This window comes from Oreochromis niloticus, linkage group LG8, assembly GCF_001858045.2.
Source record: "Oreochromis niloticus isolate F11D_XX linkage group LG8, O_niloticus_UMD_NMBU, whole genome shotgun sequence".
In the NCBI taxonomy this organism is placed as follows: Eukaryota; Metazoa; Chordata; class Actinopteri; order Cichliformes; family Cichlidae; genus Oreochromis; species Oreochromis niloticus.
Window position 1 is genome coordinate 1,507,058 of NC_031973.2, and position 23,760 is coordinate 1,530,817.

General features: G+C 49.0%; 1 protein-coding gene across 3 annotated transcripts in view; it reads left to right on the forward strand.

Moving 5' to 3' along the window:
• Positions 1-23,760, forward strand: part of LOC100705158 (microfibril-associated glycoprotein 4) — an 86,870-nt gene that overhangs the window by 58,399 nt on the left and 4,711 nt on the right. Inside the window, exons 1-4 of one of the 3 annotated variants that reach the window (XM_003449483.4) lie at positions 19,916-20,109; positions 21,859-21,912; positions 23,220-23,375; positions 23,713-23,748. In XM_003449483.4, the coding sequence (XP_003449531.2) occupies positions 21,904-21,912; positions 23,220-23,375; positions 23,713-23,748 (201 nt within the window). In that variant the 5' untranslated portion in view covers positions 19,916-20,109; positions 21,859-21,903. Of the gene's footprint in view, positions 1-19,915; positions 20,132-21,858; positions 21,913-23,219; positions 23,376-23,712; positions 23,749-23,760 lie in introns of those variants that run through there. The other 2 variants (XM_025909911.1, XM_025909912.1) reach the window with 2 other exon arrangements.

Consider the following 23,760-nt stretch of genomic DNA (forward strand, 5'->3'; position numbering starts at 1 on the left):
TTTGATGAAAGAATGCAGTACCATGAGTGAGTTCAGGCTTGTGGTTATTGACCCTCTGAAGCACAGTGTGGTACAGAGAAGTGTTTAATAAAGAGCTCCCCCTACCAGTTTGGGGTTGAACTGCAATCTCTCTGTGAGCTTCTTTGTTGAGATTCCTCTGCATGCCACATTGGTGTCAGAAGTGGGATTCCAAGAGCATGGCCACTATTCTGAAAGAGGAAGAGGAGGTGAGGAAGATTGAGGAGCTTATCACTCGCCTGGAAGCGGTGAATGGAGCCCGACTGAAGAAGCAGGGGGAGCTCCGGGCAGCAGCAAGCCAGCCAGTGAAAGATCTATGGGGCTTACCAGATGGAACCTCACAGCCCCGCCCACTGGGAAGCTGTCGGAGCCGCCAAGGCATGCTGCAGGCTCCAACACCACGAGCAGCCAGCCAGCCTCCACTCATGGTGATGCCGGGGAGCAGCATACCCGCACTGCTGGCAGCCAAGGGGGACAACGCCAACTGTCTCCAGGACCCAGTGCAGCCGCCGCTGCCATCGGGGGCTCCTGTCCGGGGGAGTATGAAGCTGCCACGCTATAATGGGGAAGCACCTCCAGAGACCTACCTTATCCAGGTACAGCTGGCTGCTCAGCTAAATGGATGGTCAACAGAGGAGACAGCTGTTCAAGTCGCCCTCGCCTTGGAAGGCAGGGCACTGCAGATCCTCACAGATCTTCAGCCAGAAGAGCGTTTAAGTTGGCCTGCTGTTGCCAGAGCAATGCAGAGCAGGTTTGGCCTCCGTACACATGCAGATGATGCCCGAGATAAACTTGCTAGCCGCCCACGGAGACAAGAGGAGAGTCTGGGTGCCTATGCTGCTGACCTACGTCTTTATGCACGTAGAGGGTACCCTGCTTTTGATGCTGCAGCACAAGAAGAGCTTGCTCTCCAGGCTTTTGTCCGGGGTCTCCAGCCAAAACGACTACAAGAGCACATCCGTCTGAATGCACCAGAAACCCTGGCGGCAGCTCTAACTGAGGCCGAAAGAGTGGAGCATGTGCTCAGCCCAGGTGCACGCAGCCCTGGCATAAGTCACCAAGTGCGCCAAACAGACTACAAAAGGAGCGACCAGGAGGAGGAGGCCCGCCAAACCACCGACACACCACCCTGGCGATCTCGGCGAGGGAATAGACGAGCAGGAGGCCAATCCAGGGGTAACTGCCATCGGTGCGGAGAACCAGGCCACATCGCATGCTACTGTCCAGCACCAATCCCACAAAGCCTGGCACCCCAGCTGCCGTTAAACTAAGGCGGGGTGGCACAACGGAGGAACTGCCCCCTGCAACCACTCTGCCCTCCGAATCACACTTGCGGGTTGGCCGGCTCGGCCAGGCACGGGGACTGTATCTGGACTGTGACCTTGCCGGCACCACCTGTAGAGCCCTGATAGACACTGGATCCACGCTTCCCTTGGTACAGGCCGGAGTCCTCCCTGGTACTGACGGCCCAAGACCGCAGGGTTGGCAGCCTACTCAGCTCCACATCACCACAGTCACGGGGGAGCGTGCCAAGGTTAAGGGGGAAAGATCCCTCCCGGTGACTGTGGCTAACTGCACTGTTGACCACCAGTTCTGGCTAGCCAGCATCCAGGACCGATGCATCATTGGTCTGGACCTGTTAGCCAAATGGGAGGCCACAGTGGACGTGTCCCGAGCAATCCTTTACCTGGGCACGGAGGCTGTGAAGCTCCACACCACCAAGGAAGTCCCGCTGCCTGCCTCCACTTTTTCAGCCAGCGTCAGGAAGCCTGAGGACCTGTCACCACTGGCGGTGGAAGGGGCCTCTCCTTCACCAGCGGTACAGCAACTGTCCACAGAGACCAAGCTAGCTGTTGAGGACCTATACCAGAGGAGCTGCGAGGGTCTCCAGGCTGATCAGCAACGGCAGCTGCGGGAGATATTCGACTTGTTTGCCGACATCTTTGCAGCCAAGGATGAGGACTGCATGCAAACCAGCCTGGTACAACACGACATTGACACTGGGGATGCACGGCCCATCCGCCTCCGCCCTCGTCGCCTTCCCCTTGCCAAGCGTGCCGCAGCAGAGCAGAAGGTCAGGGAAATGGCAGAGGCAGGCATCATAGAACCCTCAAACAGCCCCTGGGCAGCCCCAGCCGTACTGCTTCGGAAAAAGGATGGTACCTGGCGGTTTTGTGTCGACTATTGTCTACTCAACAGCATCACACGCAAGGACTCCTACCCATTGCCCCGGATTGACGATGCCCTCAACGACATTGCTGGGTCCTGCTGGTTCAGCTCCCTCGATTTGCGCAGTGGCTACTGGCAGGTGGAGCTGACGCCAGAGGCCCGCCCAAAGACTGCTTTCTCCATTGGCCAGGGACTGTGGCAGTTTAAGGTGATGCCCTTCGGCCTCTGCAATGCCCCAGCCACATTCGAGCGCCTAATGGAGAGGGTTCTGGCTGACATTCCCCGCGACCGCTGTGTGGTCTACCTGGATGACCTCCTCGTCCACGCGACAGACTTCGAGAAAGCCTTGGCTAACCTGACTGCGGTTTTCCATGCTATCCGCCAGGCTGGCCTTCGTCTCCACCCCAAAAAGTGCCACCTCTTCCGAAAGGAGACGACCTTCTTGGGTCACGTTGTCAGCGGAGCAGGGGTTTCCACTGACCCTGCAAAGGTGGCTGTTGTGAAGGACTGGCCCATTCTGGGCAACACTGCTGAGTTGCGGAGCTTCCTTGGCCTGGCATCATACTACCGGCGTTTCGTCAAGGACTTTGCTACCATTGCAAGCCCCCTGCACCAGCTCACACAGAAGGGCCGGGAGTTCCGCTGGAGTGGGGACTGTGCCGTGGCATTTGATCGGCTCCGATCTGCACTGGTTGAGGCACCGGTGCTGGCCTACCCAGACCTGCAGCTTCCTTTTGTCGTGGACACCGATGCCAGCAACACGGGTGTGGGGGCTGTACTGTCGCAGGAAGGCCTGAGGGGAGCGGGTCATCTCCTACTACAGCCGTTCCCTCAGCAGACCGGAGAGGAACTATTGTAACACCCGTCGAGAGCTGCTGGCCATCATCCTGGGTCTCTTCCATTTCAGACCCTACCTCTACGGTAAGAAGTTCCTCCTGCGCACAGACCATGCGTCCCTCACTTAGCTGCTCAGCTTTTTTTTTTTTTTTTTTTTTTTTTTTTTTTTTTAACCTGTCCCGTTTGGTTCTTTTGCCATCAGAATTGTTGTCTAAAGGCGAAGAAAGATGCCCAACGGATTTACTTTACCAAATGGACCATCCCAGCCTTGCCGTAATGGTCCATCTGATTCACCTTTTATTGTTTATTTTATTTTCACTTACTGAATACGGGACAGACTTGACTGGTGGAAAGAAAGGGGAGAAAGAAAGAGGGAAAGAAAAAATAAACCTGAGAAGAGGGACGGGGAAAAAGGGCAAAAAACAAAAACCAACAGAATAAGCAGACAAAAAATACATATCGATCACCTGGATCACCTGTTGAGAAAGAAAAAAGAAAGCAAGCAGAAGAAGACGAGAGTAATAAACAAGATCACAATGATATATGGGAATATGACAGTAAATACTAAATATTAAACATTATTGTGCAGCACGTAAGATCGACAGCGCACAGTGTGCTTTGAGGTAGGAGCCAAAAAGGGTGTAGTTTGTGTGTGTGATCACCCGTGTGTACACCTGTGAGCATGAACGCGCTTGTTTTTAAAAGGTTCCTTCATGTAATGATCTGCTAGAGGGTGTGGGGGGCCACTGCCCCGACCTCCAGGGCATGAAGCAGGTATGGAGGAGATCAAAACTCCAGACATCCAGAGGCCCCCAGAACACAAGAGACCAAGGAAGACCAACAGAGGGCAGCCGCGCCACTATCCCAGAAAGAGCTGAGGAGAGTCCCAGATGAGGGGTCACTCAGCAACCGCGGAGCAGAAGCCAGGGGGGTTGCAGTGACGTGCCCGTGAGCTCCGCCGGCAGCCAGCTGTGCCTGAGTGACCAAGCCCCGGGCCGAGAGGCCGAGGGCACCCCATCCCCGAAGTGGCTCGAGCGAGCCCCAGGCTCCATGCCCCGATAAGCAGCCGCCAAGGAGTGAGCCGGTGGGTACCTGGGCGCCCACCCCGGACACAAAGAACCACCAATGCACCGATGTCTGAGGGCGTCTGCCACCGGCAGGGGAAGTGGTGGGGGGAGATGGGCCTCCAAACCTTGGAGGGCCTGAGATGTCCCCAGAGAGGACAGCTGCTCAGCTTTAAAGAACCGGAGGGACAGCTAGCCCGGTGGTTGGAGACGTTGCAAGATTACCACTTTGAGGTTTGTCACCGGGCGGGACATCTCCACACCAATGCAGATGCCCTCTCCCGACGCCCTTGTGAGGAAAAACAGTGCAGGTACTGCCAACGCTTGGAGGACCGGGAGGGCATGACTTCAGTGATCGCGTCACCACAGGGCGGCCATGAGAATGACTCTGTTCCGGGTGGGCATTGTAGCAGTCTTCAGGTCCAGTCCACCGCAGGGGATACCGAGGGTCTGGAGGCCATGGATCCCCAACGGCTGCAACACGACCAGAACCAAGACCCTGCCCTTTCCCGGGTTCAGTGTTGGATTGGGGCCGGTCAGAGACCATCATGGCCAGAAGTATCTGCACTGGACCTCGAGACCAAGGCTCTCTACTCCTAATGGGCCAACCTCACAAGCCGAAACGGCCTCCTCTATCGCCGCTGGCAGGCTCCCGGGGGTCAACGTGAGGTCTTCCAGCTCTTGGTACCACAACAGTTGCGGTCCAGGGTCCTCCAGCTGGTCCATGGTGCGGCGGGGGCAGGACACTTTGGAGTTACCAAGACTCTGCGGCGACTTCGGTCTCGGTTCTACTGGCCCGGATGTCGCCAGGACGTAGAGCTCCATGTCCATCGGTGCGATGCCTGCACGGCTCAGAAAGGGCCTTCCCAACGCTCTCATGCCCCCTTACAGCAGTATCAGGTGGGGGCTCCCATGGAGCGGGTTGGTGTGGACATCCTGGGACCCTTCCCCACCACGGACCAGGGGAACCGCTATGTCCTGGTTGCCATGGACTACTTCACTAAGTGGCCTGAGGCCTATGCAGTCCCTGACCAGAGTGCTGTTACCACCGCTGAGCGTCTGGTCAATGAGATGTTCTGCCGGTTCGGGGTACAAGAGGAACTGCACAGCGACCAGGGCCGGAATTTTGAGGCTGCGGTGTTCAAGGAGGTCTGTCAGCGGCTGGGTATCAGGAAGACCCGGACGACGCCACTGCACCCCCAAAGCGATCGGTTGGTGGAACGCTTCAACCACACCCTGGCCACCCAGCTTGCCATCCTGACCTCCCGCCAGCAGCGTGACTGGGATCAACACCTTCCCCTGGTCCTAATGGCCTACCGTTCTGCAGTCCAGGAATCTACTAAGTGCACTCCAGCGGCCTTGATGTTCGGTCATGAGCTTCGTACCCCAGTGGACTTGGTGTTTGGATCCCCCCCCGAGCAGGAAGTGTGCGGGGACCCCGGGTTGGGCTACCTCCACAACCTCCTCGCCCGGCTACGGGAGGTGCACCAGTTGACCAGGCAGGCTCTCCGAGATGCAGGCTCCCGGCAGAAGCGAGCTTATGATACCCGCTGCAGGGGTGAAGGACTCTTGCCAGGTCAGCATGTGTGGGTCTACAGCCCGGAGAGGAAGAAAGGGCTTTCCCCCAAACTGATGAGCCAGTGGGTTGGACCCTGCACTGTTCTCGAGAGGCTGTCCGACGTGGTCTACAGGGTGCGGCTGGTCAAACGGAACAGGGTGGTCGTACTCCATCGTGATCGCCTGGCGCCCTATCAGCCCTTGAGTCCACCCAGGGAGGAGCCAGGGTCCCAGCTTCAACTGCAGGCCCCCAACCTGGCCTCAGAGGCGGCTGGGGGACCCACGGAACGTCCTCAACGACGCCGTCGCCTTCCCCAACACCTCAGAGACTTTGCTATGGACATGCCGGTTGCTGGGGACAGCTAACCACTCAGGTGGGGGCTGTGTGGCATGTTGGGGGAGAGGCTGGTTCTCTCCCATCATGCCTTGGGACATGTGCTGCTGTTTTCATGTTCTTGTTTTTGTCACAGTTCGGGGTCAGTTTGGACCCAGTATTTTGAGTTTATTATATTTTGGTTTACTTTTGTATTATGGATTGTTCTTTGTTTCTCTGGCACTTTGTGTTTCAGTTATCTTGGTGTTTTGGATTGTTTTCTCATTTTGTGGTGATGGTGATGATGATTATTGTTATTGGAGTTCCATGTTTCTGTTTATTGGTATTTAGGATTTGTGTTCTCATGTTTTGTGTGGGTTTAGTTCCATGTGTCATTTTCTGTCTGTCTCTGTGTCAGGTTTGCGTCTTGGTGTAGTGTTCTCGTTTCCTGTTTTATTGTGAAGGTCCGCGTCTCATGTGAGTGTGTTCAGTTTTACCCCTGTCTCGTCTTGTTGATTATTCCCAGCTGTGTTCCCCACCTGTGTGTAATCTCCCTGTGTTTCTCTGTGTGTATTTAAGTTGCGTCTTCTGTGTTTGTAGTTGCTGGTCCGTCTGCGTATCTACCCTGCTTCATCTGTGTACCCACCATGCTTCTTCTGTGTGTTCTACCTGCTGTCAACCGTCATTTACCTCCGTCCATCCCCTTTCATGTTCATGCCCTGGTTTGTGTTCAGTAGGTTAGTTGTTCTCAGTTTAGATACTCTCCTGTCCCGTTTGCCGTTTCTCTATTTGCTTTGTATTCAATAAACCACCTTCTCACCTTCACGAGTGCCTGCGACTGGATCCTCCTTTATCATCTCCACACGGCCCATCTCACTCGCCGTGACAGTACGGACCAGCCACAAATGGATCCAGCGGCATTCGCCCCTCCCAAGGAGCTCCAGGAGGTCATAATTGACGCAGCCTCCAGGTTAGTTAGCCTATGGCTGGAGCATGAGGGAGAGGAATTTCTCAGCTCTGTGGAGGCTAAGCTACAGCACCTTATTTCCGGTCACCCCTGGCTATTGGACTCACTGCACCCGCTCATACAAGATTTCATTCTCCACGAACTACACCTTCACCCCCCGCCGCTACCGCTCCCCCGCTCGCTTCTATGGAGGACGTGCCATCCGAACAGCCGGATGAGGAGTTACCCGGCCCATCGGAGCCGTCTCCACGGAGGAAACGACGTTCGCGGCACCGGCGCGGCACCCCACAGCCGGACTCCAGGATGTCAAAGCAGCCGGCTGTGGTGAGTGAAAGGGACACTTTTTCTGTTGCTTCTGTGACTGTTTTTTCTGTGGGTAATAGTGGTTTTTCCGTCTCACCCATGGCCATTGCTCCAAAGACTGCCTTTGCTGAGCCCACATTCGGGGTTAATGACTGTGTTCATGCTGTTGTTTCCAAGCCTGGAGTAACTGAGCCTAGCACTACGAACGTAGGGAATGTAAGTGTCAGGGAAGCTTTCTTGTCTCCGTCAGCTCCTTCAGGGAAGGCAATAAACCTTTCTGAAACAGGTTTTTCTGGCCATATTGTCCCATCCTCACTTTCAGTTCAGTCAGCAGCCCTGCTGCCCTCAGTTCAGTCAGCAGCCCTGCTGCCCTCAGTTCAGTCAGCAGCTCTGCTGCCCTCAGTTCAGTTAGCCTCTCCACCACCTATTACGCCTCCACTACAGTCGTCTCCGCTACCTGTAGGTCAGTCTGTAGCCGCTCCGCTGCCTATAGCTCAGCTGCCACTTGTTCATCTGTCTGCTCACTCACCCATTCAGCCACCATCCTCACTGTCTCATTCTAAGCAGGGAACACACTTCACCACAACATCTGCTGGTTCTCTTAAGCTGGTCACCTCAGAGACAGTTACTCCCTCTAGGGCCTCCCCAGAGGCTGGGTGTCAGTCACCAGCCAACTCTGGACCCCTAGAGGTCAAGACGCCAGCGCCAGCAGTTTCACCGGGGAACTCACCAGAACATTCTCGGCTCTCAGCACCCACTGTAAGGTCAAGTGAGTTCACCCGTCTGCCTCCGTCCTCTGCTGAGTGTATTGGGGAACACTTTCAGCTCTCTGAGGACTGCATCCCACTGTTGCTGCCTGAGTCTAGCCACTGTGCTGCTCAGTCCCAGCCAGTGTCCACACTGGCAGAGGTCTGCGTACCTGCTGCTTCAGTGTCAGTTTCCACTGGAGGGCCCGAGGAGCCCGTCCAGTCTCAAGCCACGTTAGCTGGGGGTTCAGGTGAACCCAGCCAGCATCCTGCCTCGTCGGCTGGAGGGCCTGAGGAGCCCAGCCAGCCCCAAGTGTTGTCAGCTGGAGGGCCCGAGTCGCCCGTCCAGCCTCAAGTGTCGTCAGCTGGAGGGCCCGAGTCGCCCGCCCAGCCTCAAGTGTCGTCAGCTGGAGGGCCCGAGTCGCCCGTCCAGCCTCAAGTTTCGTCAGCTGGGGGTTCGGGAGAGCCCAGCCAGCTAAAAGTTTCGTCAGCTGGGGGTTCGGGAGAGCCCAGCCAGCTAAAAGTTTCGTCAGCTGGGGGTTCGGGAGAGCCCAGCCAGCTAAAAGTTTCGTCAGCTGGGGGTTCGGGAGAGCCCAGCCAGCTTCAAGTTTCGTCTGCTGGGGGTTCGGGAGAGCTCAGCCAGCTTCAAGTTTCGTCAGCTGAGGGTTCGGGAGAGCCCAGCCAGCTTCAAGTGTCGTCAGCTGGAGGGTCCGAGTCGCCCGTCCAGCCTCATGCCACGTCTGCTGGTGGGTCCGAGTCGCCCGTCCAGCCTCATGCCACGTCTGCTGGTGGGTCCGAGGAGCCCGTCCAGCCTCATGCCACGTCTGCTGGTGGGTCCGAGGAGCCCGTCCAGCCTCATGCCACGTCTGCTGGTGGGTCCGAGGAGCCCACCCAGCCTCATGCCACGTCTGCTGGTGGGTCCGAGGAGCCCACCCAGCACATCCTCATGTCAGCTGACGGTCCGGGGAAGTCTGTTCAGCCGTCACCTGCTGAACTATCCCCCGCAACTTCTGCAGCATCATCTCCTGCAGCATCATCATCACCGCCCGCAGCCGTCCCGCTGCCATCAGGTTCCGCAGCCGTCCCGCTGCCGTCAGGTTCCGCAGCCGTCCCGCTGCCGTCAGGTTCCGCAGCTGTCCCGCTGCCGTCATCCATGCCTTCGCCTGGCCCGGCCTCCGTGTCTTCATCCACGCCTTCGCCTGGCCCGGCCTCCGTATCTTCATCCACGCCTTCGCCTGGCCCGGCCTCCATGTCTTCATCCACGCCTTCGCCTGGCCCGGCCTCGGTGTCTTCATCCACGCCCTTGCCTGGCCCGGCTCCTGCTCCGCCTTCATCCACGCCCACGCCTGGCCCGGCTCCTGCTCCGCCTTCATCCACGCCCACGTCTGGCCCGGCTCCTGCTCCGCCTTCATCCACGCCCACGTCTGGCCCGGCTCCTGCTCCACCTTCATCCACGCCCACGTCTGGCCCTGCCTCGTCCACATCTGGCCCTGCCTCGTCCACGTCTGGCCCTGCCTCGTCCACGTCTGGCCCTGCCTCGTCCACGTCTGGCCCTGCGGTTGCCACACTGTCATGGGACCCAGCTCGTCCTGTTCCGCCTCGCCTCTGCTGGCCGCTTTCTAGGCCTCTAGTTGGGCGTTATGGCCGTCGAGGCCGGCCTCCGGAGAGGGTTCATCGCCGCTGCTGGCATCGCAGCCGACCTCCGGATCTGCTCAGTGGCCGCCACTGCCTTCCAAGTGGTAGGCCTCCTGAACTGTTTGCCCGTCGCCGCCGTTGCTGTGTGCACGGTCGGCCCCCTGAACTGTCTGCCCATTGCCGTGTGCGTGGCCGACCCCCTGACCTTGTTATGGACTCTTGTTGAGCTCTAGTTTGGTTTTGGTTTTGATCTGTTTTCCTGTGTTCTTGAACTGTTTTCATGTTTTTGGACTGCTTTGGACTCTTGTGCTCCTTGTTTTTTGCTCCAATGCTTTTGGCTGTTGCATTGAATGTTGTGTTTATGCTGTAGTGATTTCAATGACAGTTATTTGATGAAAGAATGTAGTACCATGAGTGAGTTCAGGCTTGTGGTTATTGACCCTCTGAAGCACAGTGTGGTACAGAGAAGTGTTTAATAAAGAGCTCCCCCTACCAGTTTGGGGTTGAACTGCAATCTCTCTGTGAGCTTCTTTGTTGAGATTCCTCTGCATGCCACAACATATATATATATATATATATATATATATGTTGGGTCTGTTCCCACAAACCCGCTAATTCTAGAGACTTATTCATCATGAAAGAAAACAAGACAGTCAGCGATCGATCGATTACTTGCGCAAGGGAGGCCTGTCTGTGTCCAGCACGAAAATGAGCCCGACGATGGCCTCCTCCTGCTGCCTTTTATTGAGAGACAGTTCACACAGCAAAGCAACGCCCACATGGTTCTAAGACAAGGCTTTGTATGTATATGTGTGAACTTCTGTATGTAAGTAAGAATGTGTGTGTGTGTGTGTGTGTGTGTGTGTGTGTGTGTGTTTTGGGGGTGCGTTTGTGTGACCTCCTGATGACCAAAAGGGTCATAAAAGCAGGAAGCTTACAACACAAGAAACAGATCTTTCAGATAGGATGTATCTACAATAAAACCTCCCCCAACACAAAGTGGTTAGAGGTGTTCAGGATCAAAGGAATGGCTTTGATCCTACTGCTTGAAATAAGACTGTACAAATTTAAGAAACACAATGGCAACATTCAACAATTAGACCTAACAACATATATATCTTGTAACCAAGTTAATGAATAAACAGAAAAAAGAAACACACAAAGAAGAGGAGTCTATAGAGAATTTACAAAGATCACCTTGGAAAAGCTTGGCAATATATTCAGATCATAATCCTGGCTGCAAAACACAGGTTGAAAATAAATCACAGAAATACTTTTTTTTTTTTTTAATTGGAGTGTAATTGTTCAGCACTCTGTGATTATCACCTTTATTAAATTAAATAACATGTGTAACATTCTCAGGATTAAGTGTTTAGAAATGTTTAAAATTGCAAATTTCTTTACAGGCCATATATTTATGACTATGATATGTTGCTGTGTGGCAACTACTTAGCATATAAAACAATTATGAAACTTATTGAATTACTTCAGATGTGTCTTAACTAAGAAATTTAGATTTGTATGTGTAAATAAACTGTGTAACCTGAAATAAAATCCTGATTAACCTGAAATTGCTGCTCTTATTCTTCATTATATTTTACAACCATTTTGTTGATCTCATGTCTTAAAGGTGTCACACTGTGGGATGCTAAAACGCTGCAGGAGAAGTCAGTGGAGAATAATCAAAACACCAGTAAGTTTGAAGTCAGTGCGTCTGATTCCACTGAAAACAAATCCTCTCAGCTGGATGTTAATGCTTCCTTGAAGGCCAGTTTAATGAGTGGACTCATTGAAGTTGAAGGATCAGCCAAATATCTGAATGATAAGAAGAAATCTCACCATCAGAGTCGAGTCACGCTTCAGTACAAAGCTACCACCAAATTCAAACAGCTGATGTTGACTCCTGATGAAACCAAGAACACTCAAGAAGCAGAAGATGTGAAGAATTTGGCGACACATGTAGTCACAGGAATCCTTTATGGAGCAAATGCTTTCTTTGTGTTTGACAGTGAGAAGTTAGATGATAGCAGCATTCAAGTCATCGAGGGCAGCATGCAAGCAGTGATAGAGAAGATTCTCAAAGGTAAAGGGAAAGTTGACATCAAGCTGAGTCATGAAGAAAAAGCTGTGACTGATAAATTCACCTGTAAGTTCTATGGAGACTTCATTCTTGAAAGCAACCCTGGAACATTTGAAGACGCAGTGAAGACATACATCCAACTTCCAAAACTACTGGGAGAAAACAGCAAAAACTGTGTTCCACTGAAGGTCACACTGATGCCTCTGAAGAAATTACATCCAGAAGCTGCTGCGATGAAGAAAGAGATCTGTGCCAGACTTGTTAGAAAGGTTGAAGATGCCCTACAGGACCTTGATAATATGGAAATAAGATGCAATGATCTGCTGGAGGACAGAGTGGTGAGAAGCTTTCCACAGATACAAGAAAAGTTGAGCAGACTCAAAAAGCTCTGCATAGATTTTAGATCTTCACTCCAGCAGAAAATGGCCAAGAAACTTCCCTCCATCAGGGCAGGTGAGGAAGATGAGCAGGAATTAGCGAAAGTGCTTGATGACCGAGACAAGTCACCGTTCAGTCAGGAGAGATTAACCAAGTGGATCAAAGATGAAGAGAGAGAAGTCACCATCATCAGGTACTTTGTAGACATGATGGAGGGAACAAAGATCATCTCAGATCAGTCTGAGCTGGACAGAGAGGTGTTTAAACCAGGAGTAGAGGAAGTTCTCTGCTTTGTTTTCACCTCCCTGAAATCCACTGACCCATATCTGCAGAACATGTCTGACTACTTGGAGAAAAAGAAACTGCAAGGTACTGATGGTAACACTCCACCTGCCCAGGACCAATGGTATCGCTCAGATGAAGTTAGAGCCAAAATGAAAGAAAAGGCAGAAGCTGTGAAGAACTGCAGCAGACTGTTTATAACAGCCATAGAAAATGACAAATACAAAGGAGCAACTATCTACCACTACAGGAACACAAACCTGGTCACTGATTATTTCTCAGGACCTGATGTCACTGATGTGGAAAACATAATTAACAGAGGAGTCCTGATGTGGTGTAAGTACTAACAAAATAATACTCTTTCATCTTAAAATTATCTGAACTGTTTAAAGTGAAATTATTCCCATTGATTCAACTATCCAGCCATCCATCCATCTTCTTCCGCTTATCTGGGGCTGGGTCGTCGGGGCAGCAGCCCAAGCAGAGAAGCCCAGACCTCCCTCCCCCCAGTCACCTCCTCCAGCTTGTCTGGGGGAACACCAAGGCGTTCCCAGGCCAGCTGAGAGATATAATCTCTCCAGCGTGTCCTGGGTCTGCCCCAGGGCCTCCTCCCCGTGGGACAACACCTCACGCAGGATGCGCCCAGCAGGCATCCTTGTCAGATGCCCAAACTGCCTCAACTGGCTCCTTTCAATGTGTGCCTCTGTCAGTGCGCCCCAGGGTGGCTGTGGCTACAACGTAGCTTGCCATCGCCAGTGTGTGAGTGTGTGTGTGAATGGGTGAATGACCGGATATGTAAAGCGCTTTGGGGTCCTTAGGGACTAGTAAAAGCGCTATATAAATACAGACCATTTACCATTTACCCTCAAGTATCCTTGAGAGGATAAAGAGCTGGTCCAGTGTTCCATGACCAGGATGAAAACCTCATTGTTCCTCCTGTATCTGAGGTTCAACTTGCAGAGGGACTCTCCTTTCCAGCACCCTGGCATAGACTTTCCCAGGGAGGCTGAAGATTGTGGGTCACCTGTAGTAGAAACACACCCTCTGGCTCCCTCTCCCTTTGGTGTCCACCATTGTGCTCAGAGGTTACCACCATAACAGGCACCAACCACCTTGTGTCAGCAGCTCAGGGCAGCGGCTTCGATAATGGAGATGTTGAACATGGTCCATTTGAACTAAATGTCCCCAGTCTCCCTCAGAATGCTATTGAAGCTCTGCTGGAGAAGTGCATTGAAGATCTCGCGGACTAGGGCCTGTTCTAGGCATTCCCAGCACACCCTCACTGTACGTTTGGGTGTGCCAGGCCTGTCCAGCATTCTCCCCTGCCACCAGATTAATGGATTTCAGGACAGGAGCTATTAAAGCAGTGCTGTCAGTGGGTCAGTCTGATTGGTTTAGGTTCTTAAACATGTTGTTGCATTTATTAACAACAGTAACTTTCTGTTAATAAAGCCTTTTAATGTTTAGGCTGAACTGTGATTCTGATCAGCTCTCAAAGGCAGCACAGTGTGAAACACAGAATCAGAGAAACATGCAGATAAAATCCATCATCATAATCAAACTCAGACAAGCTGAGGTTTGAGGACAGAGATCTGACGTGTTAAAAACAGCCTGCACATCTGCAGTGGACAGATTCAGTCAGTGACATCATCACAAATAATTGAATGAATGAATTGCAGCACGGTGGCACGGTGGTTAGCACTGTTGCCGCACAGCAAGAAGGTCCTGAATTCAATTCCACCATCAGGCCGGGTCCTTCTGTGTGGAGTTCGCATGTTCTCCCCGTGTTTGCGTGGGTTCCCTCCGGGTACTCTGGCTTCCTCCCACCGTCCAAAGACCTGCAGCTTGTGGGGATAGGTTAATTGATTAATCCAAATTGCCCATAGGTGTGAATGTGCGAGTGAATGTGAGTGCGAATGGTTGTCTGTCCCTGTGTGTTAGCCCTGCGACAGACTGGCGACCTGTCCAGGGTGGAAACCGCCTCTCGCCCTATGACAGCTGGGATAGGCTCCAGCGCCCCGCAACCCTGAAAAGGATAGGCGGAAGCGAATGGATGGATCGATCGATGAATGAATTGAATGAATTTGATCAGGTCTCGTTATTTCCATCAGATGCCTGTGGTCTCACCCTGGATCCAAACACAGTAAACAACAACCTCATCCTGTCTGAAGGAAACAAGAAGGTGATAAACGGAGAGTCGCAGTCGTATCCCGACCATCCTGAGAGATTTGATGTTTGGCCTCACATTCTGTGCAGAGAGGCTCTGACTGGGCGCCATTACTGGGAGGTGGAGCTGAATATGAACAAAGGTGCAGATGCTGCTGCTGCTGTTTGCTACAGAAAATTAGAGAGAAAGGGACGAGGTAGATTGACTGGGTTCGGGTGGAATAACATCTCCTGGTCTTTGGGCTTTAAATGGGACCCAGACCCAAATTACTATGCAGAGCATGATGGGAAGACCACTTATCACCCACTTCCACCTTCTGGCTGCACCCGACTGGGAGTGTTTCTGGATTGGCCTGCAGGGACTCTGTCCTACTACACAGTCTCATTTAATAAACTGAGTCACATTCACACCTTCAGGACCAAATTCTCTGAGCCCGTTTTTCCAGCCTTCAAGGTCTGCAGCAAAAACAGCTCCGTGTTGCTCTGTCTGTAAACTTGATGCCACATAATTCAGTTCAGCTTTTTACACCAGAGCTGTACAGGGAGTGCAGAATTATTAGGCAAGTTGTATTTTTGAGGAATAATTTTATTATTGAACAACAACCATGTTCTCAATGAACCCAAAAAACTCATTATAATCAAAGCTGAATGTTTTTGGAAGTAGTTTTTAGTTTGTTTTTAGTTTTAGCTATTTTAGGGGGATATCTGTGTGTGCAGGTGACTATTACTGTGCATAATTATTAGGCAACTTAACAAAAAACAAATATATACCCATTTCAATTATTTATTTTTACCAGTGAAACCAATATAACATCTCCACATTCACAACTATACATTTCTGACATTCAAAAACAAATCAATTCAATTCAATTCAATTCAATTCAATTTTATTTATATAGCGCCAAATCACAACAAAGTCGCCTCAAGGCGCTTTATATTGTACAGTAGATAGCACAATAATAAATACAGAGAAAAACCCAACAATCATATGACCCCCTATGAGCAAGCACTTTGGCGACAGTGGGAAGGAAAAACTCCCTTTTAACAGGAAGAAACCTCCGGCAGAACCAGGCTCAGGGAGGGGCGGCCATCTGCTGCGACCGGTTGGGGTGAAAGAAGAAAAACAGGATAAAGACATGCTGTGGAAGAGAGACAGAGATTAATAACAGATATGATTCGATGCAGAGAGGTCTGTTAACACATAGTGAGTGAGAAAGGTGACTGGAAGGGAAAAACTCAATGCATCATGGGAATCCCCGGCAGCCTACGTCTATTGCAGCATAACTAAGGGAGGATTCAGGGTCACCTGGTCCAGCCCTAACTATATGCTTTAGCAAAAAGGAAAGTTTTAAGCCTAATCTTGAAAGTAGAGATAGTGTCTGTCTCCCGAATCCAAACTGGAAGCTGGTTCCACAGAAGAGGGGCCTGAAAACTGAAGGCTCTCCCTCCCATTCTACTTTTAAATACTCTAGGAACAACAAGTAAGCCTGCAGAGCGAGAGCGAAGTGCTCTAATGGGGTGATATGGTACTACAAGGTCATTAAGATAAGATGGGGCCTGATTATTTAAGACCTTGTATGTGAGGAGCAGGATTTTGAATTCAATTCTGGATTTAACAGGAAGCCAATGAAGGGAAGCCAAAACAGGAGAAATATGCTCTCTCTTTCTAGTCCCTGTCAGTACCCTTGCTGCAGCATTTTGGATCAGCTGAAGGCTTTTCAGCGAGTTTTTAGGACATCCTGATAATAGTGAATTACAGTAGTCCAGCCTGGAAGTAATAAATGCATGAACTAGTCAGCGACCAATATAGCCACCTTTCTTTGCAAGGACACTCAAAAGCCTGCCATCCATGGATTCTGTCAGTGTTTTGATCTGTTCACCATCAACATTGCGTGCAGCAGCAACCACAGCCTCCCAGACACTGTTCAGAGAGGTGTACTGTTTTCCCTCCTTGTAAATCTCACATTTGATGATGGACCACAGGTTCTCAATGGGGTTCAGATCAGGTGAACCAGGAGGCCATGTCATTAGTTTTTCTTCTTTTATACCCTTTCTTGCCAGCCACGCTGTGGAGTACTTGGACGCGTGTGATGGAGCATTGTCCTGCATGAAAATCATGTTTTTCTTGAAGGATGCCGACTTCTTCCTGTATCACTGCTTGAAGAAGGTGTCTTCCAGAAACTGGCAGTAGGACTGGGAGTTGAGCTTGACTCCATCCTCAACCCGAAAAGGCCCCACAAGCTCATCTTTGATGATACCAGCCCAAACCAGTACTCCACCTCCACCTTGCTGGCGTCTGAGTGGGACTGGAGCTCTCTGCCCTTTACCAATCCAGCCACGGGCCCATCCATCTGGCCCATCAAGACTCACTCTCATTTCATCAGTCCATAAAACCTTAGAAAAATCAGTCTTGAGATATTTCTTGGCCCAGTCTTGACGTTTCAGCTTGTGTGTCTTGTTCAGTGGTGGTCGTCTTTCAGCCTTTCTTACCTTGGCCATGTCTCTGAGTATTGCACACCTTGTGCTTTTGGGCACTCCAGTGATGTTGCAGCTCTGAAATATGGCCAAACTGGTGGCAAGTGGCATCTTGGCAGCTGCACGCTTGACTTTTCTCAGTTCATGGGCAGTTATTATGCGCCTTTGGTTTTTCCATACGCTTCTTGCGACCCTGTTGACTATTTTGAATGAAATGTTTGATTGTTCGATGATCACGCTTCAGAAGCTTTGCAATTTTAAGACTGCTGCATCCCTCTGCAAGATATCTCACTATTTTTGACTTTTCTGAGCCTGTCAAGTCCTTCTTTTGACCCATTTTGCCAAAGGAAAGGAAGTTGCCTAATAATTATGCACACCTGATATAGGGTGTTGATGTCATTAGACCACACCCCTTCTCATTACAGAGATGCACATCACCTAATATGCTTAATTGGTAGTAGGCTTTCGAGCCTATACAGCTTGGAGTAAGACAACATGCATGAAGAGGATGATGTGGACAAAATACTCATTTGCCTAATAATTCTGCACTCCCTGTATAAATGTGCCATCATGTCGGTCACATTTAGTTATACAACCAATCAGCCTGTATGATCACAGCTTACAGACACTTAGAGCATCTTTTCCTGAAATTGTTTTTCCTAGATATATTTGGAGTTGTGTTCACATAAATGGGGCCCCACATTAACCTCCCAAGACCCGAACTCTTTCATTTTGCATGCATTTTGAATTTCTCTTTGCTATTTGGGACCTGATGAATGTAACAAAAAAACAAAAAAATAATAATAATTACCTGATTCTTTTTTGTTTTACCTGATTTATGTTTCTGAGAAAAATGAGATCTACATATGAGGACATTTGTTTAAAACTTCGATAGAACAGTGGCATAATGTCCTTGTAAGTGGATATCAGGCCCTTGTAGAGCCATATATATTATTATTCTGGTCTAGACAACCCAAAATGTGATGTCCACATATGTGGATGCCAGGTCCTAGGAGATTAAGGCCTCACCTGCAGATTTCCATGGTTTCCTGCATGAAGCAGCTTTTGTGTTGTGTTGTTTGACCCTCAGATTGATTGAAGTGATCCTTTTCTCTTTTTTGTCATTTATTCTTTCATTGATCCTGCAGTTTAATCCTGATTAAAGCCTTTAAATAGTTCATGATTTGTTAATTCAAGCTCCTTCTTCTTTTTTTCTTGGTGATGGTTTGATGAATTCTGCTTTTTCTTTGTATTATTTTCTTCCTGAGATTAGAATGAGTGGAAGTTAAAATAATTTTTCCGATGTTTTAATTTTAACTTGTTGCATTTGATCAGCTGATTAATTAGAAGATATTTATTCCTTTGTTTTATATTTGAAGTTTTTATCGTTGGAGCTGACTTTTCATATTTCTTTCCATAATAAATGATCTTTGTTGCTAATTTGATTGATATTCAGACATTTGACATTTGAATTCTTGTGTAAATCTGTTTAATTTTAATAAAGTTTAAAAAAAAAACTAAACAAATCATATAATGTGTTTATTTTATGTACTCTCATTTTTTAGAAACATTTTACCTCATTTATTTTCTTTTACTTTCGTTATGTTAGACCTTTTCAGAATTTTCCTGTGTGTTACATTTTTCTGACAAAAAGTTAGTGGAAAAGTAACTCGTAGCCCGATGCATCTTACAGTTTTTCATTTTGTTTCTCCAAAGGGAAAAATCATACACAGCTTACACTGTGCGATTTTTGGCCCATTTTGAGACGATTTTTCAGTCGTGCGACCGATTTGGTGATCGGCCCGATTTTGGCCTTCATCGTGCGTCGTGCATCGTGTAGTATACGTGGGGTAACGAGATGCGATTAACACCTCACAACCAGCTCCCGATCATCAATCGCTTGGTCGTTTGAAATCCTCACAACCGTCGTGAGGGTGTCACCGCAGCTTCTCACACTGCGCACGCGCAAACACAAAAATGTGGGTGAAAAAGACGGAGTAGCACGGCTGTGCAGCGTGTGATCTGGACACAAGCGATGGAGGCACAACTTGTAGGACTTTGGAAAGCTCATCCGAGCCTTTTCGATGTGGCCTCACAAAATTATCACGACCACAACAACCGTGAAAATAGTTGGATCTACATTGCTGCTCAATCACAGCTGCCTGATCAATGTTTTTCATTAGCAATTTAGCAAAGTTGATGGTGGTGTGAGTCTGTGTGAGTGAGAGACAGAGAGGCAGAGCGAGTGACAGAATTTCTGTTATAACCTTCATTTTATGGAGGCACAGTGTGAGCACTCAGGTCGCATCAGAGCATCGGGCCGTATAGTGTATATATATAGGGTATAGATAGCACTCTGTCCTTCACAGCACATATAAATAATATCACTCGGTCTTCCTACTCTCATCTCCGTAATATTAACCAGTGTGCTTTGAGGTAGGAGCCAAAAAGGGTGTAGTTTGTGTGTGTGAGCACCCGTGTGTACACCTGTGAGCATGAACGCGCTTGTATTTAAAAGGTTCCTTCATGTAATGAACTGCTAGAGGGTGTGGGGGGCCACTGCCCCGTCCTCCAGGGCATGAAGCAGGTATGGAGGAGATCAAGACTCCAGACATCCAGAGGCCCTCAGAGCACAAGAGACCAAGGAAGACCAACAGAGGGGCAGCCGCGCCACTATCCCAGAAAGAGCTGAGGAGAGTCCCAGATGAGGGGTCACTCAGCAGCCGCGGAGCAGAAGCCAGGGGGGTTGCAGTGACGTGCCCGTGAGCTCCGCCGACAGCCAGCTGTGCCAGAGTGACCGAGCCCCAGGCTGAAATCATATGATTGTTGGGTTTTTCTCTGTATGTATTATTGTAGGGTCGACCTGACAATATAAAGAGCCTTTAGGCGACTGTTGTTGTCATTTGGTGCTGTATAAATAAAACTGGATATTTCGTAGTCATGTTATCTCCCTGTGGTCAAATGTAAACAGACCCTTGAACCCACTAGCCTTGAACGGTGAAGATCCTGGAGTCACTCTTGTTGTTTTTCCAGTAAATGTGGCCTCTGCCTTCCTCGCCCTGTTTGAGTCTGTGCTGCAGGTGGAATCCTGGTGTGGAGCTGAGAAGAAATCTGTCGAAGTAAGAGTAAACTGAAAAAAAGGGATTGCTTCCTTTTTCCTTTTCTCATTTGAAACTTTTCCAACAGCTGTTTGACAAAGTATTTAAATCTATTTTTAGTGTTAGAAGGCTTCAGTCACTATCACAGCAAGTTTAGTTTGTCTTGATGACTCTAGAAAATGTTTGTTTGTGTGTGTGTGTGTGTGTGTGTGTGTGTGTGTATGTGTGTGTGTGTGTGTGTGTATGTGTGTGTGTGTGTGTGTGTGTGTGTGTGTGTTCTCAATTTTCCTTTAACATGAATACAACAAGTGTTGCCTTAATGCCTTACTCATCCTCAGAGTATGTATTCCTGCTAGAAAACAAAGGAGTTGCTACAGGATCATTTCATGCTAGAAAGTTCAGCCAAAGCTGTCGTTATATTCAGGGCCACATGTAGTAACTGTCTACAGCAGCATAGAACCTTTTGGCATCAAAACACTGCTGTTGGGGTTTACTGAAGAGGCACAGTGACTGAAAACCAGAGGACAAATTAGCCTGATAATGCACTGGCAGAAATGTGCCCACAGCAGTGGAAAGTCTTTGGGTGAGTTATCAGTGCACTAATTTATAGACAAAGATGGAGTCATTTCATCTCAATAAGTACCGACCAAGAGCAGCACAGATTAGTAGCCCAGAGATGAGCACACCAGATGAGGGAGCAAGTTATGTCAACAAAAGTAATACAACAGCTGTTTTGCAGGTTTTAAATGTCTCTCTCTGAAAACATTGTGGCAGTTAAGCTGAATTGGAGGAGGTTGAAAGAGAATCAGTTTCCTTTAAGGTTGAACTTAAATTAGAAACTTCTGGGGCTGTGTGAGGTCCTGAGGACTGAGACTCATGTGGAGATCAGGAGGAGCTGCCCAAGCAGAGAAGCCCAGACCTCCCTCTCCCCGGCCACCTCCTCCTCCTGCTCAGAGGAACACCAAGGCGTTCCCAGGCCAGACGAGAGATATAATCTGTCCAGTGTGTCCTGGGTCTGCCCCTGGGCCTCCTCCTGGTGGGACATGCCTGCAACACCTCACCCAGGAGGCGTCCAGGAGGCATTCTTATCAGATTCCCGAACCACTCAGCTGGCTCCTTTGGATGTGGAGGAGCAGCGGCTCTACTCTGAGCCCTTCCCGAATGGCCGAACTTCTCACCCTATCTCTAAGCCAGAGGTCAGCCACCCTTCGGAGGAAGCCCATTTCTGCCGCTTGTATTCGCAATCTCGTTCTTTCGGTCACTACCCACAGCTCGTGGCCATAGGTGAGGGTAGTGACGTAGATCGACCGGTAAATTGAGAGCTTCGCTTTTACATTCAGCTCTCTCTTCACCACGACGGACCGGTACAGTGTCCACATCGCTTCGGCCACTGCACCGGTCCGTCTGTCGATCTACCACTCCCTTCTTCCGTCACTCATGAACAAAACCCTGAGATAATTGATCTCCTCCACTTGGGGCAAGACCTCAACCCTAACCCGGAGTGGGCAATCCACCCTTTTCCGACTGAGGACCATGGCCTCAGATTTGGAGGATTTCTCATTCCTACCACTTCACACTCAGTTGCAAACCCGTCCAGTGCGAGCTGGAAGCCATCACCTGATGAAGCCAAGAGAACCGCATCATCTGCAAAAAGAAGAGATGGGATCTGTTGCTTTGTTATAGAGATCTGTCTCCATGCTCTAATGCAACTACTTTAAACCACACTTTTGTATTGTATCAGTAATTATTGATTTCTGCTTATAACTACAGCTCAGAGTCATCAGATTTTCATCACATCAATTCAACAGAATTGCAATGATGAAGGTAAGTGAAATCTTTACATTTCTGACTGAATATATATCAGTCCTATAGAGGTTTTGCAGACATGTGACCGCTTACAACTTGTCAGCCATTTTGAACATATAATAATCCCAAAACATAATGAAAAACCTGCTAAACATTATGTAGATGAGATAAACTATGAGTAAACAAACTAGTGTATATACACTCTCAGAGGAAGCAAAACACTTTCCTGACTAGCATCTTGCTTGTTATGTGGGAGGGGTGAAGATGGTTGTTAACACACCCTCAGAGTGTGTTTACTGTTGTGAAGAGTAACCCTGGCACTCTCTCTGATTTCACACCATATAATTAATATCATTATCTTATCAACAACCTCTCAAATGATAATGGACAAGATCTGGAGGGCTACAAAAGTTTGAATGCTTATCAGTATTTTCACTCAATTTCCCTCTGGGATTAACAATGTCTCCCTGATTTTATGCCAAGATGGGTATCAAACTGGATTCTGCCTGGATCTGTAGTCACTGAATCAAGTTGTGACTCGGTCCCTGCTCAGGTATTTACCTGATTTTAATCACATTTTGACATTGACACATCTCTTTGCATTATCCATTAGACTGTCAATGAGTCAGCGTAGCTCATTCGTGATTAATTAAAGGGATACTAAAGTGAATTGTTGAGGATATCTGTAATTTTCCATCAGTAAGCATTGCTGTTAGCTCCTGTTCGCTGCTATTCGAGGCTGTTACTGAAACTTTTTTGAAATGAATCTAACGTGAGCAGAGGGTCACATGTCTGATCTCCTGCTGATAAATAATTGTGACAATAGTGAGATGTTCATGTAGGCTTTCTTATGTTAGAACACTAACTTCAGTTCAGGAGTGAGGCTTCAGGTGAGGAGGAAAAAAATAGAAAGAGAAAATTAAAATGTAAAAAGGTCAAATATTGTAACTTGTAACTGTTATACTGTAATAGTATTTGATGCCTGTATCAGTTATTTTTTTGGATTCTTCTGAAACAGGAAAGTGATTAAAAAAGATCCTCTTTCTGTCCTTTATGATTGTTGCACTCGACCCCGCGGCAGAATACCAGCGTTGTGAGGGGGACAATAGTGATCATTTCTATGTAAACCTGGTATGAATGTTCGGACGTGATCAATACCACTTATCAAGTCCAATATGGCGGACAGCTCTTGAGCGACATACGCATGATACAAAACCTCTATAGTTTGTGTCTGTGTGGCACCACCACAGTCTGACAGTCACAAACGTTACAGCTCTACATGAAGCTTTGACTGAAGTAAAATAAGAACACCTCCTCTGTTCCAGCTGCTGTCAGCCTTCATCCTCCTCCTGCTTCCTCTGCTGACCTGCTGTGAACCTTTCATCCTTCCACTGGACTGCAGCGATGTCTATAACCAAGACACCAGTCGAACCAGTGGAGTGTACACCATCTATCCCATTGGAGCCACGTCTGCTGTCCTGGTAGACTGGAGCTATTTAATCTAATGATAAGCTGATTCTTTAGTGTTGCCATTTTTAAACTCCAGACCATCATGACCCATCCAAAGATGCAGAAGATTCATTTCCTTGTTTTCATTGATTCATTTGGTCTTCAGGCCAAAAATGCACCAAAATCATTACATTTCATTCTCCAGACGAAACCTCCTCCAGCCAACATGCAGCACATTCACTCACCACAAGGGGGCACTTTGATTTAGTGTATCACGTTATAATGTATTATCACATGTGTATTATTGATGTATTTATCTTTCACTTTTTTGTAATCATTGTGTGTGTGTGTGTGTGTGTGTGTGTGTAGGTATACTGTGACATGGACTCACAAGGACAGTGGACGGTGAGTATCTGA